This window comes from Giraffa tippelskirchi, chromosome 1, assembly GCF_054371585.1.
Source record: "Giraffa tippelskirchi isolate mGirTip1 chromosome 1, T2T-mGirTip1v1.2.pri, whole genome shotgun sequence".
Classification (NCBI taxonomy): domain Eukaryota; kingdom Metazoa; phylum Chordata; class Mammalia; order Artiodactyla; family Giraffidae; genus Giraffa; species Giraffa tippelskirchi.
Window position 1 is genome coordinate 104599209 of NC_137275.1, and position 15286 is coordinate 104614494.

At 36.0% G+C, this 15286-nt stretch overlaps 2 protein-coding genes across 4 annotated transcripts in view; both read left to right on the forward strand.

Moving 5' to 3' along the window:
* LOC145504900 (N(6)-adenosine-methyltransferase non-catalytic subunit METTL14) overlaps positions 1–15286 on the forward strand; it is a 37664-nt gene that overhangs the window by 19979 nt on the left and 2399 nt on the right. For both annotated transcript variants that reach the window (XM_081486254.1, XM_081486242.1), the window contains exons 8-10: positions 4000–4092; positions 6289–6405; positions 7793–8003. In XM_081486254.1, coding sequence (XP_081342380.1) covers positions 4000–4092; positions 6289–6405; positions 7793–8003 — 421 coding nt within the window. The remainder of the gene's footprint in view (positions 1–3999; positions 4093–6288; positions 6406–7792; positions 8004–15286) is intronic.
* LOC145504912 (liprin-alpha-1-like) overlaps positions 10297–15286 on the forward strand; it is a 42050-nt gene continuing 37060 nt past the window's right edge. For both annotated transcript variants that reach the window (XM_081486351.1, XM_081486380.1), the window contains exon 1: positions 10297–10388. The gene's annotated coding sequence lies outside the window, so the exon portion shown is untranslated. The remainder of the gene's footprint in view (positions 10389–15286) is intronic.

A 15286-nucleotide genomic window follows, 5' to 3' on the forward strand; every position in this document is an offset into this window, starting at 1 on the left:
CTTTGGTGTTTCTTTTTGAGGCAGAAGTTGAGCAGGGAATAAGTTAAGTTGTCTCAAAATTCCAATCTTAGAGTCCTTGGATGTATAGCGAGAAATAAGTCTAAAAACAGATTGAATGGTTGATAGCTTTCTGTATTTGGTTAGTTTCAGTGAATGTCAGAGTATTCACACACACATATATATTAGCATAATTTTTACTCTTTAAAGAACTTACAGTCTAATAGATTTAAAGAATATATAATCTCAGTCTTATATAATTGCAGTAAAGTTCTGTTTTCCTAAATAAAAGTAAACAAACTGATAGCCTCAGTGAGTTACGTAAAGTAATCTGTTTTTACCGGTCAGTAACAAAAATAGCAAATATATATTTATCGAGTACCACTCTGTACTAGGCAACTAGGTACTGGAGATTCAAAGGTGAATGAGACTTAGTATTTGGCCTTAAGGAGCACATAGTTGAATGGGATAAGCAATAACCTAAATAGATAATTGCAGTGTCATTTTGTTAGTTCAGTAATAGAGGAGTGCATAAGGTGATCTGAAAAAAAACCTGACCAAGTTGAGGAAGCTGGGGGACATAAAGAGGACGTGACACATGAACAAATTAGCCAGAATTGGCCAGCTGAGAATGGGCTGGGCTAGGAATTCCAAGCTGAAGGAACAGTAAGAGCAGGAGGCAAAGAGATGAGAATGGAGGTCTTGTATGTATGTTGATTGTGTTAAATCACAGATGGAGACTGTCTAGAGATGCTATCTTCTTAGAAGCTTGGACTTTTATCCTGAAGGCACTAAGGAATCTTTGAAGGGCTTTAACCAGTTTAGTAAAATGGTCTAATTAGTGTGTGGAGAAGGATGGTCCAGAGAAAATGAAGACTGGAGAGGGAACAGCAGTTAGAGGACTGTTGCAGTAGTCCGGTTAGGAGATGAAGGATCCCTGAATTAGGCTGATGGTAGTTAAGGATAGAAAGGTGATAAATTCAGTAATGTTTTGTAGGTATGTCTGGTGAGATCTAGTGATTGGGATGAGGGAAAGAGGTAAGGATGCTTGAAAGTTTGAGTCTTAGGATAAATGGGTTCGGTTACCACCAGCTGAGAGTCAGTTTAAGAAGAGGAGCAGGATTAGAGGGATTAGGATTATGCTGAATGTGTTGATTAGAGGTGTATGAGAGACATTCACGTGGAGGTTGTAATAGGAGTATGCAACTTAACAGAAAGATCTGGCCATCTCAAAAGATAGATTTTAAAGGGTTAGCATATTAAACCTGTAAGAATAAATGAATGTGTCTTGAAATAGCATCTCAATTAGGATACAATGTGAATTTACAGTAAAGCCTCAGGAAACTTATATTTAAGAGGCACATAGAAAAGATGTGAAAAGAAAGGGTCACAGATGAATGAGGTGAATCAAGACAGTTTGAATGTCATGGAAGCCAAGGAATTAGAGCGCTTCCCTAATTGAGGAGGAGCATGTGATCAAAAGCATTGAACACAGAAGAGAGGCAGGGAGGGCAGTGAACTGAGACTGTGAACTGATGCTTCACAGGAGACTGCTCTGAGTCCTCGCACATCCCCTTCTGAGTTCATAGTCGTTACTGTTGTTAGTATTACTTACTCTTCAAGATATAACTTCAGTTTTTCTTCCTTGAAGCTTTCCTATCAGCTTCAATACCTCTGTCACATTTATTTACATTTTTATTTTATTTTACAAGTTTTTCCTCTCCTCTGATAAGTATAATCTGTGTTTATTGTTGAAACACAGAAATATATAGTATCCCCAAAACTTAAGGTTAAAGATGTAGTACTATTTATATTTAGGGCTGAGAGGTTTTCCAGATAGGTTGCACAAGTTAATATTCATTCTGATAGTGTTTAAGAAATATCTGTTTTTCCTCATCAAAATTCATATAGAAAATAATCTTTTAGGCAAAAGAAAATTGAAAAATTAATCTTATTATGTCTATGATTAGTAGTTAGGTTGAACTTTATTTTCTCTGGCCCATCTCTAAGATTTGGTCAGTGAAATCCAAGAGTTTAAATTTTATATGATAAACTAATAGAGTTTTTGTAATAAAGAAATTCCATTTTATATGCATATTGAAAAGTTTTGTCTGGAGCCCTAGGAACTCTAAGCTCTTAACCTTTATGTAGTAATAACCTAAAGAAAGTGCCAGTAGCTAAATATAAATAAAAGAAGTGTTTGAGTTTCTCAGATATTCTTTTTCATGTTAGAGTCAGTAGAGGTCAGTGTGTTTTAGTTAAGAATATAAGCACTTACTTAAAATACCAATATTTAGTATTTATAATTGTAACATCAAGAGTTATTTCCTTAATGTTCTTCGCTGTGTGCCATCACTTACCTTAGCTATGCCATGTATAAATGTGTATAGGAATATATGTGTGTGTCTGTGCATATTAATGTTTATTCATATTATGAGAATATTAGATTAGGCGTTATGTCAAGACAAAGTTGGAAGTGTAAAACTGAATAGGTTTATGCCTATTGTGATTTATTTCCACTATCACCCTCAAATAATGTTTTCTTACCTAGATAAGTTATAGGTGACATGGTTATGATGCACTCAGGTAAAAGTTAAGGAACTTCCCTTGTAGTCCAGTGGTTAAGACTCTGCGCTTCCTCTGTGGGGAATGTGGGTTCCATCCTTGGTTGGGAAAGTTCCACATGCCCGTGAGGTGTGATCAAAGAAAAAAATAAAGGAAAAAAAATTTTTTTTAAGTTAAAATTTTCTTAATACATGTAACTAATAGGTATTAGCTTGAGCCATGGTCTGTGGAACTTGTTAGCTGTATGTAATAGGAAGCAGTAGAATAAGAATACCACATAAAATGATTGCTTTTGTAGTCATTTATACACATTTATGGTCCCCAAATTTAGAGATTTAATTATTAAAGAACTTTTTTTTTTAATTGACATACTCAACACATACAAAGCCAACAATTATAGCCTATTTTTTTTTTACATTTCAGACCTAAAGTGATCATTACAATGAAATGTGTATATTGATTTATTTTATTTAGAACTATTCTACTGGAAACCATGTCCTCCACAAACATTTGTGGTTATGTTTTATTTTAGGTTTGCCCCTAACTTTGGGGTAATTTAATCCCTTTTCTTTTCAGTTTCTTTTTCTGTAAATGGTAACAGGTTGCTCTAAACCTATACCTTATAAAATTCCGTAATTCTATAAATATGGTTTCCTATAAACTTTTCATACGGAATCAAGTGTGTCTATGTGCATGTGTTCATCTGTGTTGTATTAATACAGGAAAAAAAAACCCATAAGAACAAGTTTTAAGGATAAAATTTATTTTCCATTGTATTTCCTAATGAAAATTAGTACATTTAAAGAGCACATATACTATAAGTGGAGAAGGCAATGGCACCCCACTCCAGTACTCTTGCCTGGATAATCCCATGGACGGAGGAGCCTGGTAGGCTGCAGTCCATGGGGTCGCTGAAAGTTGGACACGACTGAGCGACTTCACTTGCACTTTTCCCTTTCATGCATTGGAGAAGGAAATGGCAACCCACTCCAGTGTTCTTGCCTGGAGAATCCCAGGGACGGGGGAGCCTGGTGGGCTTCCATCTGTGGGGTCGCACAGGGTCGGACACGACTGAAGCGACTTAGCAGCAGCATACTATAAGTGAAAAGGAAAGTGAAGTCGCTCAGTCATGTCCGACTTTTTGCGACCCCATGGACTGTAGCCTACCAGGCTCCTCCATCCGTGGGATTTTCCAAGCAAGGGTACTGGAGTGGGTTGCCATTTCCTTTTCCAGGGAATCTTCCTGACCCAAGGATCAAACCCAGGTCTCCCACATTGCAGGCAGACGCTTTACCATCTGAGCCACCAGGGAAGCATATATTATAAAAATATAAACATATACTATAAGTCCTGATAAGTCTCAGTGCTTGTTCTTTTGGATTTAGAATAGATGGGAAACAAGATACTTCAATGCAGTACTGTTTTGGTTTCTTCCAGATTATGAAGTTAGAAATTGATGAGATTGCAGCACCTCGATCATTTATTTTTCTCTGGTGTGGTTCTGGGGAAGGATTGGACCTTGGAAGAGTGGTAAGATGGTGTTTTTTTAAAATTCATAAGAAACAAATAACAGTATGTTGTATAAGAAATTTGAAGATTAATGTTAAATTGTTCTTGATTTCTTAAATAGTACTCAAATATTCAGAAAGAAAAACTGTTTTAAAAAGAATATGTAAAAATTTTTTTAAATTAAAAAAAATAAAAAGAATATGTGAAAGACATTACCCCTTAGTTAACTAGCTTTCAGGATGAAAAATCAAACTACGATTTACTACAACTGCAGGAAGAGAACAGTTTAGAGATTTGAAACTGAATTGCAGCTCAAAAACAGGCAACTTACTGTTATGTACTGTCCGTTATTAGTAGCTAAAATGTATTTTTCTGAGTAGCCTAAACTCATGAATTCTAAATGGAAGCCGAATCGAGTTGGATAAATAACACAGCGTCTAGAACACAGAGTTTGAAGGGATGAATGAGAGTGAGAAAGAAGTTTATCATCTCAATTTATTTTAGGTACCTTATGTTTATCATATTCAGAACTTTTTTGTTTTTTTGGTTGGGGTATTTTGAATTCCTAAATGGAAACAAAATACTAAAAGCTTTTTTTTAAATACTGGTAGCTTTGTGGCTAGTTTTGGTCTCAGATCTGCTGTCCAGCAGTGAAACTTTGGGTAAAGAGGTATTTACTCTCGTGTGTTTCAGTTTCCTCACTTGTTATTGGATAATATTTACATTTTTAGGACATATTATTAATACTTGATATACTACCAAGATCTCATTTAATCCTGGTAATTTTAGGAGGTGTCCATTTGACAGGTGAAGAATTTAAGTAGGATTATATTGCTATAAATTTGTGCTCAAATCCTGAAATTCTGTAGTTGCTTTGTATTTTTTGTATAAATAGCAAGTTTGAGATTATTGGATCACATCATTGCTTCCGTCATTTATTAACTCCATGGTAAGACTATAACTGTATACTGGGAATCTGTTTTATTGCTGGCATCTCCCTAAGATGCTGTAAAAAAATCTAAGAAAATAGAAACACACCACAAGTTTTTATAGGTATATTGGTATATTTTATAGGTATATTACCCTTTTTAGATCAAATGTCTAGCTTTGGGCTTTTCTCCTACCCCTCAAATTAGCTTGAAATTGATTATCTTATTTGTTTATGCAGCAGTTTATCATACTAGTGAAAGCAGATTTTGGCCCAAAATAATTACAAAAAATAATTCAGCATGAGAAATACTCATGAGCTTGTGCTAAGTTGATTAGGGCATGTTGGATTTAGGCCCTTGTGATACTTCATGACTATCCAGTGCTAAACAAATATTTGGCAACAGGAACAGATAGTGATGATGATTTTTGAGATTTTAAGTTAAAAATCTAAGTTCCATTTTGAGGTGTATCTCAGTTTATACAATGAAAAGTACATATGTTTTATGCTCCACTGTGTCTTTATTTGTACTTGATCATAGTGCCAACAATATTAGCACTACACAATTTACTTAATTCCTCCTACTTTGCTCTTAGTCAGTTAGGAGTAAGGATCATATTTTACTCATGTTTTTAATCCCAGCAGCTAGCCAACACCCACATATGGTAGGGCTCAAAATGCTACTCTGGGTACTCACTTAGCTGGTATTTGTTATATATTCATATATAACAGATTCTAAGAGACTGAGATTCAAATCTCTCTATTGTCTAGGTTACATAAAGCTGAAAATAAAGTTCTATAAAGAAATATACAAACAACTGTTAAGTCTTTGGCTTTTTGAGGTTTAGTATTAAATATATAAAAATAACATTTTACAAGACTCATTTGAAAGGAAGTTACTGATTAGAACTTCTCAACAGTTTTTAGCTTTATCAGAGGATAGAAAATTGAAGTAGCAAGAACAGTTTACCTCTTGAATTATTTTTTGATTAAAGAGGGGCTGATTGTTCTCTTATTTAAAGCTCACTTTCTATTGATGACAGTGGAAGGTAGTATTAAAGAATTGGAGTATTATATAGTCTTTTCCATGTTTTGATGTTATATGTTTATATGATGGCTATATATTTAAAGACAAGTATTTCTTTTTTTCTTTTTCTTTAGTAATACAAAATTACTATGACATCTTGGAATTTAGTGTCTCAAACCTCTGGAAAGTTTTTAATGCTGGTTGGTTAAGTATTGTTTATTTCTTTTAGCTAAGGATTTTTTTAAAATTCTCTTATTTCTAGTGTTTACGCAAGTGGGGTTACAGAAGATGTGAAGATATTTGTTGGATTAAAACCAATAAAAACAATCCTGGGAAGACTAAGACTTTAGATCCAAAGGCTGTCTTCCAGAGAACAAAGGTATTGTCTTTACTGTTTTCTTTTCTATATTTTAATTATTTTCTCTCAAGCTTTTCCAAATGAGTCAGTGCTGTTTAATTCATTTTGGTGGAAAGGTTCTCTGAGACTTGCACAAATGGCATTGAGCATTAAAGTAATACAGCCAAGTTCATTTTAAAAATTTTATTCACTCAGAGAAGCCTGTGCTGTGCTGGAGAAGGTAATATGTATTCCCGTATATCCTAAACTACTGTAATTCTCAGTCAGATATGGGCTTTTGGTACTTCTGACCCCCATATTTTTTCCTTTCTCTAGACTCAGAAAAAAGAAATGGCAGCAAGACTCATAGCTGGCCAGCTGAGATGACTATTTCTCTCCTCTTCCCTTCCTTTTTCTGGGCTTCCCTGATAGCTTGGTCGGTAAACAATCCGCCTGTAATGCAGGAGACCCCATTTGGATTCCTGGGTTGGGAAGATCCCCTGGAGAAGGGATAGGCTACCCAGTCCAGTATTCTTGGGCTTCTCTGGTGGCTCAACAGGTGGTAAAGAATCCACCTGCAATGCCGGAAACGTGGGTTCGATCCCTGAGTTGGGAAGATCCCCTGAAGAAGGGAAAGGCTACCCACTCCAGTATTGTGGCTGTTCCATGGACTGAGCGACTTTCACTTTCCCTTTTTTTCTACATAAGTACCTGAACAAGAACCCCTGAGAACCTCTGATTCGTAGGACTGCCCTCTAGTTATCAGGGTTTAACAGTTTGTCCTCCAGTCTTTCACTCTTCTGGGAGCTTCGGGGGGAGGGTCTTTTTGAAATCTTTCTTGGGCTAGAAATTCTTTTTGAAGGGAATCCAAGCCATCCTTACTATGATTGGTTCATGGAGTCAAGTGAGATTAAATTTATTTAAACTATACCCTGTTGTCCAGATTAAATAGAGGTCAAGAAATAAACAACAAAAAAGGAAATTGTTTGACTTTCACATTTATGTATGTTGAGTATTTTAAGTTTGTATCCTTGTTTAAAGTCTTCTCTCCACTTGAAAAGGCTTACACCTTGTGTGTAGATTTGTTCTTGTATCATGTGAGGCCCAATATAACATCAGATTCTGGAGTCAAGTGCCATGTTTCCATAACTTCTGGAAACAAGTTACTGTCAAGAGTTGCAGAGGAAAAGACCCCACAGTCATTGACTCAGTTATCTAAAATGTGACGGCCCTGAGTTTAATGTCTAGCTTCCCTGCCAATCTTCGAAGGTCCAGAGATCCAGGTTTTTCCTATTGTGTTTTTGCCCATAGAACTATATCCCGAAGATTCAGAGAAATGAGTATTATTTTGGAATTTGAAATGTAAAATGTTGTTCAATATGACTGTTTATGAAAAGAGATTAATTGGCCTGTTTTTATTGTTACTTAGGAACACTGCCTTATGGGGATCAAAGGAACTGTTAAGCGTAGCACAGATGGGGACTTCATTCATGCTAATGTTGACATTGACTTGATTATCACAGAAGAACCTGAAATTGGCAATATAGAAAAGCCTGTAGAAATCTTTCATATAATTGAACATTTTTGTCTTGGTAGAAGACGCCTTCATCTGTTTGGAAGAGATAGTACAATTCGACCAGGTAAGAACTCGGGGTGAGGGGGGAAATGTTAATAGTTCCTTGAGATATAGATGTTAAGAAAGAGTACACAGTGCTTTGTAAAATAAAATGCTTATGACACATTTGACCCCTCTTCTTGCTGTATTTCAAGTATACTAAGCTCAGTCTTGTCTCAGTACTCTTTCATGGTCCTCTTTCCTATCATTCTGGTCCTGACAGAACTTTTCTCATAACACTGTCTAAATTAGCCAGCTTCACACTACTATCCATTCCTCCCACCACTCTTTCCCTCATAGCACCTATTATTATCTGAATTATAGAATCATTGGGGCATGTTTATAGTCAGTCTCTTTAGCATTGCATTCTCATGGAAAGCGAAGACTGTCTTATTTTCTTCTTTGGACCCAGCATTTAGGTTATTAAGTAAATACTGTGTTGAAGAAATGCATAATGGACATTGGTCCTGTCTAAAACGTCTGTAAGACATTTGGTCCACACCAGAAGGTTCTTGATATTTTGGCCCTGTCCAAAATCATTAGGCAGGGACCAGATTTGCTCAGGTTTCAAGGACCTTTTGGCGTGAACAAAATGTCTTACTTTTTAGATAGCACTAAATGTCTGCTAACCAAATGATCCTGTAGAAAATAAACATACATTTGTGAAATATATGATATATCTCAGCTTTATTAGTATTTGGCTTGTCTCCTTGCATATACCATGATACTGTTTTATCAAAACTTGAACTTTTTTACTGAATCTGTATCATCTGAATTTACAGTTTTGAAAAAAATGAGTAGATAGTTAAGCTGTTACAGACTGGAATTTTCTTTCAGAGGGCACGGCTTTTGTTTACAAAGTATTGTTGAATTAATTATACATTGTTTCTTTTACTTCTTGGAAAATATTAAAGTTACTTTTAAGGACATTGCATCATTCCATCACAGTATGTAAAACCAACATGTTTGGTTTTACCCTGCTAGAAATGTTGTTTAAAGCTGAAAGGAGCCAGGATCTTATTTGTTTTAAGTAGTCTACATTTTATACAAAGTAAAAGTTGAAGAAGGTACAGTGGAATAATTGGCCTTCAAAGTACCTAAGAATTTAGAAGAAACTCTGATGTTCATTCTAAAAAAAGTAATCCTTACAGTTGCGGTAGGTAGGTATAATGGGGTCCGTCCTCCCTACCTCCACCCTGGATTCGTCAGCTATTCTCGTGGGTGTGCTTCAGTGAACACTCTTAGAAATATCTTCGTTTGTAGAAACTAGTCTTGAATTTCATAAAGTTCTATAAAATGATAAAGAGAAAAATGAAAGTACATTCTCTTTACAAAGAAATATTTTGTGTGTGAAATGTTTTTTTCTGTGGCTTAGGTTTAGAGGAAGTGTTTTCTGTATTTAAAAGTTAAATGGTTTTTCTCCTGGCAGTTTGTTATTCAGAAATGCGTTGCCTAAGTTATCATTGCTCATTGCTTTTTGTCTTAATATTGTGGTCAAATAATCTGTATCATAAAATATCACTAATTTGTAATTTGCTTTGACCGAATTTTGATGAGTTTCCAATTCAGATGAAAGTCTGATTGAAAATAATGTAAATTTGTTGTTGTTGGTTGTAGTATTTGTTGTATGCTGTTTCTGTCAGCCATGTCTTTACTGATTTTTTTAACTATTCTATGAGAAAGGTATGTTTAAATCTATTAAGATTATGGGTTTGTGGTTCTGTTTAGTTGTCAATTTTGAATTTATGTCTATTCGAGATTGTTATTAGGTATATTTAAAATGTAGGACTTTTATGCCTTCCTAGTAGATTGATGCTCTTAATATTATGAAATGTCCTTCTTAATCCAGTTTCTTAACTTTAAATCCTACTTCATCTAACATTATTACAGTGATTCCAGCTTTTTTTTGGTTTGTGTTTGCTTTGCATAGTATTTCCATCCTTTAGTTTCAGTCTTCCATATCCTTTAACATACCTCTTATGATCAAACACAGAGGTAGTTTTCATTAAATAGGTAGATTTAATCTTTATCTTTGAATTGGGTTTTTTAAAAATAATTGATTGCTCCCTTTCCCATGTTTGGTGTTTTTTTTTTGGTTTCTATTTTTCGGCTGAGAGACATAGGATCTCAGTTCTGCAAATAGGAATTTATCCCGTGCCCCTTGCTTTGGAAGTGTGGAGTCCTGACCACTGGACCACCAGGGAAGCCCCTTAACTGAATTGTTTGGTGGTGGTGGTGGTGGTTTAGTCGCCATGCTCCTTTGTCCATGGGATTCTCCAGGCAAGAATACTGGAGTGAGGTGCCGTTTCCTTCTCCAGGGGATCTTCCCAACACAAGGATTGAACCATGGCCTCCTGCATTGCAGGCAGATTCTTGACCAACTGAGCTACGGGTCAAGTCTATATTTAATGTAATTTCTTTTTTAAAAATGTTTCTTTTTATTTATTCTTGGCTGTGCTGGGTCTTTGTTGCTGCACAGACTTTTCAGCTGGCTGGGGCTGCTCTAGTTACGGTGCACAAGCTTCTCATTTGAGTGGATTTTCTGAAGTAGAGGCTCTAGGATGCGAGAACTTCAGTAGTTCTGGCGCGTGGCCTCACTAGTTGCAGTTTCTAGAATACAGGCTCAGTAATTGTAAACGGGCTTAGATGTCCCGCCGCAGCATGTATGATCTTCCAGGATCAAGGGCAAATCCGTGTCTCCTGCATTGCTGTGGGGTTTCTTTACCACTGAGCCACTAAGAAAACCTTTAATGTAGTTCTGATATTTGTGGTTGTTCAGCCACTCAGTCATGTCCAACTATTTGTGACCCCATGGACTGCAGCACCCCAGCCTTCCCAGTCGTTCACTATTTCCTGGAGTTTGCTCAAACTCAAGTCCATTGACTTGGTGATGCCATCGAACCATCTCATCCTCTGTCATCTCCTCCTTCTCCTTCCCTGAATCTTTCCCAGCATCAGAGTCTTTTCCAGTGAGTTGGCTCTTTGCATTAAGTGGCCCAAGTATTGGAGCTTCAGTTTCAGCATCAGTTCTTCCAAATTTAGGGTTGATTTCTTTTAGAATTGACTGGTTTGATCTCCTTGCTGTCCAAGGGACTCTCAAGAGTCTTCTCCAACACCACAGTTCAAAAGCATCAATTCTCTGGTGCTCAGCCTTGTTTATGGTCCAACTCTCACATCTGTATGTGACTACTGGAAAAACTGTACCTTTGATTATACAGACCTTTGTTGGCAAAGCGATGTCTCTGCTTTTTAATATGCCGTCTAGGTTGGTCATAACTTTCCTTCCAAGGAGCAAGTGTCTTTAAGTTTCATGGCTGCAGTCACCATCTGCATTTTGGAGCCCAAGAAAATTAAATCTGTCACTATTTCCATTGTTTCCCCATCTATTTGCCATGAAGTGAAGGGACCGGATGCCATGATCTTAGTTTTTTGAATGTTGAGTTTTAAGCCACCTTTTTCACTCTACTCTTTCACTTTCATCAAGAGGCTCTTTAGTTCCTCTTCACTTTCTGCCCTTAGGATGGAGTCGGTCTGCATATCTGAGATATTGATATTTCTCCTGGCAATCTTGATTCCAGCTTGTGCTTCATCCAGCCTGGCATTTCTCATGATGTACTCTGCATATAAGGTAAATAAGCAGGGTGACAATATACAGCCTTGACATAGTCATTTCCCAGTTTTGATCCAGTCCGTTGTTCCATGTCCAGTTCTAACTGTTGCTTCTTAACTTGCAGACAGATTTCTCAGGAGGCAGGTAAGGTGGTCTGGTATCCCATCTCTTGAGAATTTTCCACTGTTTGTCATGATGCACACAGTAAAGACTGTAGTGTTGTCATTGAAGCAGAAGGAGATGTTTTTCTGGAACTCTCTTGCTTTTTCTATGATCCAATAGATGTTGGAAATGTGATCTCTGGTTCCTCTTCTTTTCCTAAATTTAGTTTGTACATCTGGAAGTTCTTGGTTCACATACTGTTGAAGCCTAGCTTGAAGGATTTTGAGTATTACTTTGCTTACATGTGAAATGAGTGCAGTTGTGTGGTAGTTTGAACATTCTTTGGCATTGCCCTTCTTTAGGATTGGAATGAAAACTGATCTTTTCCAGTCCTGTGGCCGCTGCTGAGTTTTCCGTCTTTGGTGGCGTATTGAGTGCAGCACTTTCACAGTATCACTTTTTAGAATTTGAAATAGCTCAGCTGGAATTCTGTCACCTCCACTAGCTTGGTTCATATTAATGCTTCCTAAGGCCCACTTGTCTTCACACTCCAGGACGCCCGGTTCTAGGTGAGTGATCACACCATTGTGGTTATCCAGGTCATTAAGACCTTTTTTGTACAGTTCTTCAGTGTATTCTTGCCACTTCTTATATCTCTTCTGCTTCTGTAAGGTTCATACTGTTTCTGTCCTTTATTGTGCCTGTCTTTGCATGAAATGTTCCTTTGGTATCTCAGATTTTCTTGAGGAGATCTCTAGTCTTTCTCATTCTGTTTTCTCTGTTTCTTTGCATTGTTCACTTAAGAAGGCCTTCTTATCCCTCCTTGCTCTTCTCTGGAACTCTGCATTCAGATGGGTATATCTTTCCTTTTCTCCTTAGCCTTTTGCATCTCTTCTTTTCTTAGCTATTTGTAAGACCTCCTCAGACAACCATTTTGCCTTGTTGCATTTCTTTTTCTTAGGAATGGTTTTGATCACCATGTCTTGTACAGTGTTAGGAACCTCTGTCTATACTCTTCAGGCACCCTATCAGATCTGATCCCTTAAATGTATTTGTCACTTCTGCTGTATAGTCATAATGGATTTGATTTAGGTCATACATGAATGGCCTAATGGTTTTCCCTACTTTCTTCAATTTAAGTCTGAATTTGGCAATTAGGAGTTCATGATCTGAGCCACAGTCAGCTCCCCATCTTGTTTTTGCTGACTGTATAGAGCTTCTCCATCTATGGCTGCAAAGAATATAATCCATCTGATTTCAGTGTTGACTATCTGGTGACGTCCATGTATAGAGTTGTCTCTTGTGTTATTGGAAGAGGGTGTTTGCCATGACCATCTTACTGTTTAGTTTACATTGATAACACCTGTTCTGTGTCCCCTTTTCTCTCATTTCTTTTGGGTTAAGTATTCTTACATTATTCAGTGTTTCTTTTTTATTAACTTGTTAGATATTTTTATTGTTCCTTCACTGGTTTTCTTGGAAATTGCAGCATGTACCCTTGAATTATTAAATTCTAAATTAAAATAGCATATTGGTTTTTTTAAAGGGTAGGAATGCTATAGTTTAAACTTCATAGTTTCTTTAGTCTTTTAAAACCAATTTTTCTCAATATATATATATACAGTCATGCCTGAGTTATTACACACATACTAGATATACAGCTACAGGATGAACTTTTGAGTTGTTGAGACTTCTGCTATACATATACATGAACATCTTGTTTGGAGGTTTAGTAGATGATTTTACTCTCTTATGAAAGTAAAATATTTTGGCAGCAGAGCTTGTGGCAAGCAAGTATTTCCTCTTCACTGACTTAAAAGAAAGTAACATGACTAGATGCTCAGCTGGAGTTGTGTGTTTTTCAGAAAGTGTAGATGTCCATAGATATTGAATATTAAGATTATGGCTGTAGTGTCTGAGGAAATAAGGAACAGATTTTTATCTTCCATCATTAACCTTCATACCCCAAAACAGCCCTTGAATCTGGGAACAGTCTCCAGTGGTAACTGCTATTTAAAGGAAGTAGAAAACTTTAAAGAAAAAGCAAAGCTATTTGAACAATAAAAGGGAACATCAAACAGATGGTAATCTTTTAATAATTGAAAAGTCAGTGTAACAACATTAAAGAAAATTTTCAAGAGGAAAAAAGATTCAACCTCACTACTTCCAAGAAGTATTATTTTTTTGCATAATACTTTCCAGTCCTCTTGTGCATACAGATTTTTACCTAACTGTATCATTCATCATTTTGTATTTTTCTCAATATTATGTCAAAATATTTGTCAAAATTTTTTCTACATTTAAGTAATTAGTTATAATGCTTTTAATTGGCTTTATAGCATTAAGTTTTTTTTTTAATGTGAGTGGAAGAACCTAAGGAGTAGAGACAGTAGATAATTGTTAAGTATAGCTGTAGATACATACACAGCAACTGAAATAAAAATACAAATTTTGGTGCTAGTTTGTGTTTATAATATTCTATAACTATAACATAATGGGAATTTTCTCCATTCATTTAGCTGTGGCCACTCTACCCACTTTATATTATACATTATATCTTTGATACCCTTCTATCTATATCTATACCAGTTGCACAAAGTCTTAGAGGTTCAGATTTTATTTTTTGTTTGTAAACTACTATCTGATTCTTTATCTTTGCCCATTCTTGCAAAAATTATTGTAGTATTAAGAAGGAATATCCACTTGGGAAAATTATGTAGTAGGAAGTTAACCATGTAAATAATAATAAGAGCGACTGAGAGAAGTCTGTTCAAGAGGCTATAATTTATTTGGGTCAAATCCTCAAATATACTTCTTCCTCAAGGAGGTAATCTAAGGTATGTAACACATACCAGAGGAATACTCTTTATTATTGCTTTAAAAGTTTAAAAATTGCTATATATATCATATTCGCTGAAGCCAGGCTAATTTAAACTTACTTGGGTCTTAGAAATTAAGGATTAGAAATTTTAATAGAACACTGTTGCAGTGAAGAATTTGTGAGTGGGAGGCAGCGTCCCTTGCAGTTTACTTTGTAAAGGTTTGCATGTCTTATTTATGTATGGCAATATAGCATGAAAGAGACAATATTAACTATTTATATTAAATCTTCGAATTTTTTCTTACCTCTTGCTTGTGCGTTGTGTTCCACAGCACTATATATATAGCAGAAAATAAACCAAAAGCACGTAAAAGTCACATAGGTTCAATTGTCAGTGAGACCACATAGGTGTGTGGTGTATTCTTTCATCTGACTTTTATCAGGGTGTCTACTTGATGAGACATGAAAGGCGTCATGTGGTTTTATCAGTTATTTTTCTCCAGATATTACAGATCTTATCTGTGCACTGTTAGACGATTTAAATGATGAACACAGTTTTGTACAAAAAAGGCTACTACATTTTAGAATGTGACCCTAGGAAAATATTTTGCATTTTATCATGGACCTAATAGTCTAAGAAATAATCCTGATAAGGCAGAAATAGTGTGAGATTAATTTTTCAGGTGAAGAACCTATGCCCTGATGATCAGGGATCACCACATGCAGGGAACCTCGAAGCACACCGGCTCCATCAGGCGTTTACAGTTAATTCCCG